The 12,426-nt window shown below is 37.2% G+C and overlaps 1 protein-coding gene across 3 annotated transcripts in view; it reads left to right on the top strand.

The window, feature by feature from the left end:
* Positions 1-10,408, top strand: part of ZNF41 (zinc finger protein 41) — a 52,685-nt gene extending 42,277 nt beyond the window's left edge. For all 3 annotated transcript variants that reach the window (XM_061177826.1, XM_061177828.1, XM_061177827.1), the window contains exon 5: positions 7,396-10,408. In XM_061177826.1, the coding sequence (XP_061033809.1) occupies positions 7,396-9,449 (2,054 nt within the window). In that variant the 3' untranslated portion in view covers positions 9,450-10,408. The remainder of the gene's footprint in view (positions 1-7,395) is intronic.
* Positions 10,409-12,426: the final 2,018 nt, after the last annotated feature.

The following is a 12,426-nucleotide window of genomic DNA, read 5'->3' as shown; positions in this document are numbered from 1 at the left end:
GATCTAATGTGTTTGATCTTTGAATTTGTATGATATTCTCTTAAAGCCTGAAGTATTGGTTTATAAGTATGTATTTTTAGTGTATATAAATTATATTGTGCTACATGTCTTTTTTGTTAAACACTCTTTGTTTATACACTTTTTAAATTTATTTATTTTCCTTATTTTTTTGGCTGTGTCAGGTCTTAGTTGCAGCACACAGGATCTTCATTGAGGCATGCGGGATGTTTTGTTACGGCCCAAGGTCTCTTTGTTGCAGCACTCATGCTTCTTTCTAGCTGTGGCTCGTGGGCTTCTCTCTAGTTGTGACGTTTGGGTTTTCTCTCTCTAGTTGTGGCACATGGGGTCCAGGGTGCACAGGCTCAGTAGTTGTGGTGCGTGGGCTTAGTTGCCCCACGGCCATGTGGGATCTTAGTTCCCCGACCAGGGATCGAACCCACATCCCCTGCATTGGAAGGCAGATTCTTTACCACTGGACCACCAGGGAAGTCCCTGTGCTACATGTCTTATGTTCCTTTTTTTCACTCACCCCTAAGGTCTGTCCATATTGCAGTGCTCATCTGGCTTCATTCCTTCAAATTGCTGCATAGTATTCCACAGTGTGCTAGCACCACATCTTATTGAACCATACACCCAGTGGTGGAACCTAGGTTTTCGTTAACTCCCATTTAAGACAAACAACTCTACAATGAATTTCTACACAAATGTTCTCTTACAGAGTGTGAGAATTTCTCAGGGATGTATTTAGAAGAGAGAGTTTGCCTGATCATTGCATATTCTCATATTGAATTTGAGCACCACCGTATTCTTCTTGAATTGGCTGCACTAATCTACTCTCCCAGCAATAGGGCACAGGGTTCTTGCTTTCCTCGAGTTTCTGCCAACAATTAGTATTACCAGAGTTTCTCATTTTGGGGCTAACTATGGGTATAAAGTGGCATCTCATTTTTTATTTCTTATTTCTCCAATACCTAGTTTGAACATTTCATTATTGACCTGTTGTGGTCTCTTTGAGTTTCTCTCCTATGAGTGACCTTGCTCATGTTCCCCTAATTTTGATTTGTTTCCTGTCTGTTTCGTACTGATTTGCATCCAATTTATTATTTGCCCCCTTTTCCAGCCTTCTCCTCATTATCCCCATAAATGAGGTTGCCCTACGGACCCTGTCTACTGGTCACCAGTATTTTCTTCATATACATGCAAGGATTCATCCATCCTGAAATTCTGATGACTCTGTTTTTGACGTCTCCAGTCTGTTCTTCCCTGGTACTTTAGTACTACATTTAGCTACCCAGAAAGTTCCATTGAGATGTTTCTCTTGCTCCTCACTACATCAGAAATTGGAATCATTACCTCATGTATCAGAAACCCTTGTCACCTTCCAACTTTTCTCACATTTGTCAGTGTTTCTTAAATCTTTCTGTCATTTTTAAGTTAATCACTCTACAGTTCCTACTGCTTTTCCATTTCTGAGAATATCATTTTCAGTTCTCAGTTCATCTTCTTAGTTCCCAGTAATATGACCCAAAACCAGCTCCATATTTTCTTACGCCTGGATTATAATTTTTCTATTACTGATTGTATTTGCTGATTCCATTCTTTTTATGAGTTCACTTCAAAAGCTAACGATAAATTTCATTGCCTAAAATGTTCTATTTATCTTGACATTAGCTTTATGAAAAAACCTACAATTATTCCCCATGACTTAGCATGTGACAATTAAACTCTTCATTCAGAGAGGCAAACAACGTGGCCATGTATTTCCCATTCAAACGTGTATCTGTATATTTTGTATAACCTATGCTCAAGTCCATTTTTAACATATTTTATGATTCTATGAGGTTTATTTATGTTAATAGTCCTATGAGTTTTGGGGAATTCCCTGGCGGTCCAGTGGTTAGGACCCAGCGCTTTCACTGCCGGGGCCTGGGTTTGATCCCTGGTCAGGGAACAAAAATCCTGTAAGCCACGTGGTGTGGCCAAAATAATAATAATAATAATAATAATTCTATGAGTTTTGACAAATGCATACAGTCATGTAACCACCACCACAATCAAGATATAGAACAAAAATTACCTCAGGTCCCTTTACTGTCACTTCTTCCCACCACTTCCAGACCTGGAAAATACTTATCTCTTTTCTGTCTCTATAGTTTTGCCTTTTCCAGAATGTCATATAAATGGAATCATACAGTGTGAAGCTTTTTGAGCCTGGCTTCTTTCACTTAGCATAAAGCATTCAAAACTCATTCCTACTGTTGTGTTTTCCATAGTTTGTTCCTTTTTTATTGCTGAGTAGTATTCCATAGTATGGATGTATCACAGTTTATCCATTCACCAGCTGAAGGATATTTGGATGGTTTCCAGTTTTGGTGTTTATGAATAAATGTGCTATGTTTATATATTTGTTTCCATATTTTGTGTGATGATAAGATTTCATTCACTTGGGTAAATACCTAGGAGTCAGATTGCTGGGCTGTATGGTAAGTATATGTTTAACTTTATTAGAAACTGCCAAACTTTTCCAAAGTGGCTATACAATTTTAAATTCTAACCAGCTATGTATGAGAGTTCCAGTTGATTTTCATTCTCACCAGCACTTTGAATTGTCCATTATAAAAACTTTAGCCATTCTAATAGTAAGATAGTTGTATCTTACTGTGGTTTTATTTGGCATTTCCATAATATCTAATATTTGACATCTATATATCTTCTTTGGTGAAGTGTTTGTACAGATCTTTTGCCCAGTTTTCTATAGGAAACATTGTTTTCTTATTGTTGAGTTTTGAAAGTTCATTATATATTATGGACACAAGTTATTTATCAGATATGTGTTTTGTGAATTTTTTTATTTGCTTGTCAGTGTCTTTCACGAGGCATTTAAAATTTTGACAAAGTCTAACTTATCTTTTTTCTTATTTTATGGATTGTGCTTTTGGTGTTGTATCTAAGAAATCTTTACCTAATCCAAGGTCTCCCCAAAAATTAGGTCTTACATTTAGTTCTGTGATGCATTTTGCATTAATTTTTATATATGATTTAAAGTATGGATCAGAGTTTTGTGTTTGTTCGTTTTTGCGCATGGCTATCGAATCATTTCAGCATCATTTATTTAAAAAAAAAAGCTATCCTCCTCTCAACTGAATTGCCTTTGCACCTTTATTGAAGATCAGTTGTCATATGTATGTGGGTCTCTTTCTGGACTCTTCATTCTGTTCCACTGATCTATTCATGTATCTTTACACCATTCCCACACTGTCTTGATTAGTGTAGCTATGTAATAAATTTGAAATCATGTAATATTAGTCCTCCAACTTTGTTCTTCTCTTTCAAATTGTTTTGGCTATTCTAAGTACTTTGTGTATCCATTTGAATTTTACAGTCAATTTTTCAATTTCTATGAAAGTGAATTTTGATTGTGATTACATTGAATCTATAAGTCAGTTTGGAGAGAATTAACATCTTAACATTATCAACTCTTCCAATCCAAATATATAAATGATTTGATAATTTATATATTGCAAACTGATTACCACCATAACATTAGCCAACACCTCCATCCCATCACATAGTTACCATTTCTTTTTTGTGGTGAGAACATTTAAGGTCTACTCTCTAGGCAACATTCAAGTATATGACACAGTATCATTATCTATAGTCACCATGCTGCACATTAGATTCCCAGAACTTGTTCATCTTATAACTGGAAGTCTGTACCCTTTGACCAGTAGCTCTCCATTCCCTCCACCCTCCAGTCCCCGGGAACCACCACTCTACTCTCTGTTTCTCTGAGTTTGGCTTTCTTAGATTCCACATACAAGTGATAATACCATGCAGTATTTGTCTTTCTCTGACTTATTTCACTTAGCATGATGCCCTCAATGTTCAGACAAGTTGTAGCAAATGGCACAATGTCCTTCTTTCTCATGGCTGAATAATATTCCATTGTATATATATACCACATCTTTATCCATTCAGTGTGGACAGACACTTGGGATGTTTTCATATCTTGCTATTATGAATAATGCTGCAATGAACATGGGAGTGCAGATATCTCTAAGAGATCCTGATTTCAGTTCCTTTGGATATATACCCAGAAGTGGAATTGCTGGATCATACGATAGGTCTCTTTTGAATTTTGGGGGGAAACTCCATGCTGTTTTCCATAGTAGCAGCACCAATTTACACTCCCACCAACAGTGCACAAGTGTTCCCTTTTCTCCACACCCTCACCAACACGTTATCTCTTGTCTTTTTGATGAAAGCCATTCTAACAGGTGTGAGGTGATATCTCGTTGTGGTTTCGACTTGCATTTCCCTGAGGATTACTGATATCAAGCACCTTTTCATGTACCTGTTTGCCATTTGTATGTCTTCTTTGGAAAACTGTCTGTTCAATTCTTCTGCCCATTTTTTAATCGGTTTGTTTTTTGCTATTGAGCTGTATATGTTCTTTATATATTTTGCATATTAACTCCTTATCAGATATATGATTTGTAAATATCTTCTCCCATTCCATAGGTTGCCTTTTCATTTTGTTGATTGTTTCCTTTGCTGTGCATTTTTAATGTTTTCTTGATGTCTGCCATATTTGATAGTGTTCCCCTAATCTGACTCTTTATTCTGTGCTCTATCTATTTAGATGTATTTAGATACATTTTCACCTTGTGATCAGATTTCACTATTTCATGAAATGGCTCTTAATTACTCCAGAATATATGGCTCTTTCTTTTTTCTCATCCTCCATCCCACAGGAACTCCCAGAAAAACATAGGATTTTAGACTGTGTAGTAACTAAGGCTTTTTTTACCTCTAAGTTTTTAGAAAGCTCCCAGAATTAAGAGCCTATTTCTCAGATTCACAGACATAGAGAACATACTTGTGGTTGCCAAGTGAGGGAGGGGTGGACTGGGAGTTTGGGATTAACAGATGCAAACTATTATATATAGAATGGATAAACAACAAGGTCCAACTGTATAGCACAGGGAACTATATTCAATATCCTGTGATAAACCATAATGAAAAAGAATTTTTAAAAAGATCCATTCTTACACTGAAAAAAAAGAGCCTGTTTCTTATTGTATAACTTGGGGCCTAATCAGGAGAGAGAAACCACATACTAATTTGAACATGGAAAGTTTAACAAAGAATTATTAGTGCCACTGCAATGAGAAGCCTACGCATCGCAACGAAGAGTAGCCCCCGCTCGCTGCAACTAGAGAAAGCCCACGTGCAGCAACGAAGACCCAACGCAGCCAAAAATAAATAAATAAATAAATAAATAAATAAATAAATAAATAAATAAATTTTAAAAAAAAGAATTATTAGCTATTGTGGGATTGAGGTAACAAGGGATTAGCCAGTAAAAGTAAAGAGAACTCTAAAGAATAAAGGAATAGCAAATTAGTGTGGGAGAGTATCTCTAAGGCTGTGAAGGAACACCCAAGGAAGCGCCTCCCCTGCTTCCCAAGGATGAATCCAGACCTTATAGGGAGGGCATATCCATGGCTCATGGCATGGCAGCTGTCGTGCCACACTGGTTGAACTTACTGGAAATCTGCCCTCTGCGGTTCCAGAAAACGCTGATCATAGGAAAGTGTCTCATTGCAAATATTCCACTACAAGCCATCTGAGAGGGGTGCCAGGGTAAACTGCTGGGTGCTGGGTGCTGCTGGCTGCAATGCACTGCAGAAGCTGGGTGCCTCGGAAGCTGCATGTGCATCAGGAGCCAGATGCTGCTGAAGCCACCACACTGCTGAAGCCTGGTAATAGACAAGCTGCCCTTGCTGGAGGAGCCTGCTGGGTGAGCTCACTAGAACCAGGAAGCAAAACCCCTTCCTCCAGTGTTTCCCCATCACCCTGTATTGACAAGGTTCAACATCATGCCAGATGGCAAAGGAAAAAAGACTCAGATCCATTTTTGTAGAGCGGGCAAGGAAGGGTGAATTGGGGGTTGAAAGACAAAAAATTGATAACTGTAACACTTATTCTTCAGTTTTCTGAAGCCAAGCATGGAAAATATTTAGTAAACTTAAATTTATTGAATTTGGGGAGATAGGCAGAGGAGGATATTTTGCTCTCTTTCAGAGGGATCCTTCAAATATCTGATCAGAGGAATTCAAAAGACCATAGATTATATTTGGAAAGGGAAGATAATTGCATGAAATGTTAATAATTTCAGGCTTTATGTGTTAATTCTCTCTGTTATAACACAAAACTGTGCCAAATTTAGTATCAATATGAGTGGTACTGTGTCTGCTTTATACATTCATAGCAGATATAACCTCCCTAGAGGTGTACTAAAATTAGAGCCGATATCAAGGACAAAACCTTTTGAATATGCACAGAGGAGCAAAGCAACAAGCTTAATGTAACTGTATCCTCTCTTACATAAGCATTCTCAGGTGAATGGGTGCATTCAACAAATCAACTCTGATCTTGTTGGGTCATTCAAGGACCATGTTCCAAGTTATTGCTCTGCCATCTCCTAGAGTATTGTTGTCAGCTGGGTGGTTGATGTTGGGTCATTGTTGAGTCCTCTGGGCTGGGGAAGGGACAATGGGGGAGATTTGCCCACTGTCTTAAAGCCTGGCCTAGGAGTGGTACATATCACTTCTGCTCATATTCCACTGGTGAGGACAAAGTGAGACTGGTAAACGTAATGCCCAGCTATGTTCTATTACTATAAAAGAAGAGGTGAATAGATTTTGGTGGACAGCTTGCAGTTTCTGCCATAGATGGTTTGCCCTCTCCTATTTGACACTTGTTGAAAGCATATATTTTTCCTATAGATATAGAGGAATTGGTATTTGAGGACTATAAATTTAATGTAGATGCTCGTAATGGTTCAGAGGGAAAAGCAAGAGGAAGCAGAGAGATTATTAATGTTTTAGACCTAATATGTAATAAGGACATGCATTCTGAAATATTTCTTCCATGCAGGCTTACCTTTAACAGACTTCAGTTTCTTCTTCTGGTTACTCTACTCACTGTCCTGACTTCCTACATAGTGGATATGGATTCCCAGGTTCAAATCCCATCTCTTATTTATTTAGCTATTTGATCTCCAGCAAGTTACATAACTTCTCTGTGCTTCTGTTTTCGCATCTGTGAAACATGATTGATAATCATAGCTACCTCTTAGGGTTTAGTGAAGATTAAATGAGCTACTTTGTGTAAAGCACTTGGAAGTGCCTGGTGCATCATAAGTGGTATATAATTGTTTTGCATAGAGTAAGTGTTCTAGAAGAATTTCATATTACTACATTATTACTATTTTCATTATTGTCATAAGGACTCTTCCATTTCTCTGTTCATCCTGTCCAAACTCCATGTACCCTCTATTCTCTGATAATTGTTCTGGAGTCATTTTCATTTTTTTCTCTTTCTTTTTAGATGAGGATAATGGGCAAACCCAACAACAGAGAATTTCTGGAGAAGTTTCATTACACTGTGAGAAATTTGGTCAATCCATAGGAAAAGATTCATTGTGTTCCATTTTAGAAGAACTGTGGCAAGATAATGACCGGCTAGAGAGATATCAAGAAAACCAAAATAACCCTTTAAGTCATGTGAAAGTATTGATTAAGGAAAGGGGCTATGAATGTAAAAACATTGAAAAAATAATTCACGTGAGTACCAGGCTTGTTCCTTCCGTTAAAAGACTCCATAACTATGACACATTTGGAAAGAGTTTGAAGCATACTTTAAATTTACATAATCATAATAAAAGCAATGCAACAAAGAACTTTGACAAGATTTTTAGAAATGGTAACAATTTTGCCCATAGCTCTTCCTTTACTAAGAATGAGAATGCTAATACTGGAGCAAACTCCTGTGAACTTAATCAATGTGAAAAACATCTTGGCCACAAACAAGTTCTCACCCACCATCAGAAAATTCATACTGAAGAGAAACTTTATGTGTGTACTCAATACGTACAGACGTTCACCCAAAAGTCACATCTTTTTGAGCATCAGAGAATTCATGCTGGAGAAAAATCCCATGAATGCAACAAGCGTGAGAACGTCTTCACTCAGAAGCCGCAAACTGAGGTACCTCAAAGTGTTTACACAAGAGAGAAACCTTTTTTATGTACTCAATGTGGGAAGGCCTTTACGCTCAGGTCAAACCTCATTACACATCAGAAAATTCATACTGGGCAGAAACCCTATAAATGCAGTGAATGTGGAAAAGCCTTTTTCCACAGATCATATCTCTTTAGACATATGAGAATTCATACAGGAGAAAAACCTTATGAATGCAGTGAATGTGGAAGAGGCTTCTCCCAGAATTCTGACCTCAATATACATCAGAAAACTCATACTGGAGAGAAACACTATGCATGCAGTGAATGCGGGAAAGCCTTCACAAGAAAATCAGCACTCAGGATGCATCAAAGAATTCACACAGGAGAGAAACCTTATGTATGCACTGAATGTGGGAAGGCCTTCATCCAGAAATCCCATTTCAATACACATCAGAGAATTCATACTGGAGAAAAACCTTATGAATGCGGTGACTGTGGGAAATCGTTCATTAAGAAATCACAACTCCATGTGCATCAAAGAATTCATACAGGAGAAAAACCTTATATATGTACAGAATGTGGAAAGGTCTTTACTCATAGGACAAATCTCACTACACATCAGAAAACTCATACTGGAGAGAAACCGTATATGTGTGCCGAATGTGGAAAGGCTTTCAGTGATCAGTCAAATCTCATTAAACACCAGAAAACTCATACTGGAGAGAAACCCTATAAATGCAATGGCTGTGGAAAGGCCTTCATATGGAAGTCACGCCTTAAAATACATCAGAAATCTCATATTGGAGAGAGACACTATGAATGCAATGAATGTGGGAAAGCCTTTATCCAGAAATCAACACTCAGTGTGCATCAGAGAATCCATACAGGAGAGAAACCCTATGCTTGTCCTGAATGTGGGAAGGCCTTCATCCAGAAATCACACTTCATTGCACATCATAGAATTCATACTGGAGAGAAGCCTTATGAATGCAGTGACTGTGGGAAATGCTTCACGAAGAAGTCACAACTCCGGGTGCATCAGAAGATTCACACAGGAGAGAAACCCAATATATGTGCTGAATGTGGAAAGGCCTTCACTGACAGGTCAAATCTCATAACACACCAGAAAATCCATACTAGAGAGAAACCCTATAAATGCAGTGACTGTGGAAAAACCTTCACCTGGAAGTCACGCCTCACTATCCATCAGAAATCTCATACTGGAGAGAGACACTATGAATGCAGTAAATGTGGGAAAGCTTTCATCCAGAAAGCAACACTAAGTATGCATCAGATAATTCATACAGGGAAGAAACCTTATGCTTGTACAGAATGTCAGAAGGCCTTCACTGACAGGTCAAATCTCATTAAACACCAGAAAACTCATAGTGGAGAAAAACTCTATAAAGCCAGTGACTGAAAATGCCTTCAGCTGGAAATCACAACTGGATATGCATCAGCTGTCTCATAGTGGAGAGACGAGGAGTGCCTGATGCATCAATCATTGTGCAGGGGGAGTAGATATGACAGACTACAAACAGCCTAAGTGAACAGAAGGCAAACAAAGCCAAGTATCCTTCAGTCAGGTGGAATACAAGTTGATAAGCAATTATATGCATAGGGAGACACTTCGATAAAGCATTTGAGCAATAGCCCTCTTTGGTTTTATGATTCACACAGGTACTCTCAATCTCCTGCAAATGGTAGAAATAGAGACCCCAGGAGATGACTTGTAATCTCCTGTGTTTCACTTTTTGGATAAAGGACTTTATAAATTCAGCACTGATTTGTCCTTCATACCTTGGGATGTAAAAGGCCTCAATACTGGCCAATGTTTTTTTCAAATTTCTAGGGTGGGGAGAAGAGTATTCATTGTTCAAACACCTCCAGGGCACTGAAGTCAAGGGAAAAACCAATTTGGGAATGTATAATAGATCTATGAGTAGAAGCCAGAAGTTTTTGTTATCATTGACATTTAAGACACAGAAAATATTGCCCTGAGGAACCGTTCTTTCTCTTCCCTTTGAGAAGTCACCATGGTATATTTTTTAAAAATTAAATAGAATTTTTAAAGTCTGACTTTATGCATTGGCAAATTAAGCATAGCTCTAGCCTATGTTACAGGAATAGAGTTATTAAATGTTACACACACCTAAAGGTGGCAATTGTTCCCTCATTAATTCTATGCTGTGGCAGCAGGTGATTCGCACTCGAAAATGGTAGGCATACCTTCTAACCTGTACCCCAAAAGCTATCATTATATAAGCTGCAGACCATAAACTTCTTATCCCCTTAGTAACTGCCCCTAAGACAATGAAACTGAGCCACAGCACTCTGGACTTCCAGTCTCATCCACTGAAGCTTCTGCTTTCTTTGGGATTTCTGTTTGAAAAACAATGGTTAAGAAATTGGATTTCAATACATAAAACTTTGGTGGTTTTTCTTCCAATTTAGTTAATTTGATATATTCATTTTCTACATGCACATTAAGAGTAATTTTGTGTAGATTGCTATGGGATAAAGTCATGTTGCATTGTAGTTTTTTAGCCTAAGATATGATTATAGTTTATTATAGTTGAATAACTGGAAGACTTCTCTGAGAACACTGCTTTTTTTTTAAAGCACTGATATGTAAACGCTTTCTTGTTTTCAATTAAATGTTTTTTGCAATACTCATAAGAAAGGGGCTTTCTTTCTAGCATGTAATTTTATTTTGTTTTTAAACCTTTTTATTAAAGTATAATGCATACAGAAAATGCATATATCATAAGCATACAGCTCAATGAATTCTCACAAACTGAACACTGATCAAGAAACAGAACATGACCAGCACCCCAGAAAAACTCCCTGTGCTCCCTTCCAGGCCTTACTGTCCACCTACCCCACCAAGTAAACACTACCCTGACTTAAATAGCTTTGTCTGCTTGGTATTTTATATAAATTGAGTCAAACAATTATATTTCATATTTTGGTAATATACTGAAGTGTCTATCTTCTTTCATTCACATTATAAATATGAGATTCGTCCATATTGTTAAATGTAGTTATGGATAATTCATTCTTATTGTCATGTTATATTCCATTCTGTGAATACTCTACAATATATTTATCCATTCTATTGTTAATGGACATTTGTGTTGTTTGCAGCTTGGGGCTATTAGGAATAGTGCTATTATAAATACTTTAGTACCTATCTATTGGTGAACATATTTATGAACTTCTGTTAGGTATATATCTAGGAGTTGAACTGCCAGGCTATATGGTGTTCATGCTCAGCTAGTTTATAAAACTAGTTTTCCAAAGTGGTTTCGCCAATGTACACTCCCACCAGCACAGTATATGAGTTCTATTTGCTCCACATCCTTGTCAACACTTGGTATTTTCCATCATTTTTACTGTAGCCATTATGGTGGATGTACAGTGATATCTCAGTGTGATTTAATTTTTATTTCCTTATCCTCCAATCCCACCATCTTCCCAAGACAGTTGACTGATATCTCAGATCTGAAACCCAGGCATGGCTCTCATGTGACTGTACCATTTTACATCTCACCAGCAATAGTAAGCAATTAGTAACTTTAAATCTTTCCACACAAAAATGCCCAAAGCTTGATGGTTTAACTGCTTAATTGCATTAAACATTTGAGGAGAAATAATATCAACACTCCACAAAATCTTTCAGAAAATAGAGGAGGAAGGAACACTCCCCAACTCTATGAGGCCAGTATTACCCTGATACTTAAGCCATACAAACACATCACAAGAAAATAAAACTACAGACCAACATTCCTCATGAACATAGATGTAAAAATCTTCAACAAAATATTAGCAAATTGAATCCAGCAACATATAAAAGGATTATACATCATGACCAAGTGGGGTTTATTCCAGTGATATAAGGCTGCTTCAACATTCAAAAATCAGTCAACGCAATCTACCATATTATATATACAAGGTAAAGAAGAAAAATCACATGATCTACAAATTCAATACAACTTTATCAAATTTCCAGCAGACTTTCTTCCCCAGAAATTGATAAGCTAATCCTAATATTTATATAGAAATAGAAAAGACCAAGATTAGCAAACAGGAATTTGCCAAAAAGCAAAGTGGAAGGACAGTAACCTCCCAATTTCAAAACTATAAAACTACAGTAATCAATATAGTATGGTACTGGCATGGGGATAGAGACATAGATCAATGGAACAGAACAGAGAGTCTAGGAATAAACCCTGATACTTACGGTAAAAATATTTTTTACAAAAGTGTGAAGGCAATTCATTGGGGAAAGAAAAGTCTTTTCAACATTTGATGCAAGAATAATTACATATCCACATGCAAAAAGATGAATTTAAATCTTACTTCACACCATACTAAAAATTAACAAAAATATGGAT

The sequence above is a fragment of the Eubalaena glacialis genome, chromosome X (genome assembly GCF_028564815.1).
Source record: "Eubalaena glacialis isolate mEubGla1 chromosome X, mEubGla1.1.hap2.+ XY, whole genome shotgun sequence".
NCBI lineage: Eukaryota > Metazoa > Chordata > Mammalia > Artiodactyla > Balaenidae > Eubalaena > Eubalaena glacialis.
Note: the sequence above shows the minus strand (reverse complement) of the source record. Positions and strands in the feature narration are given on the sequence as shown.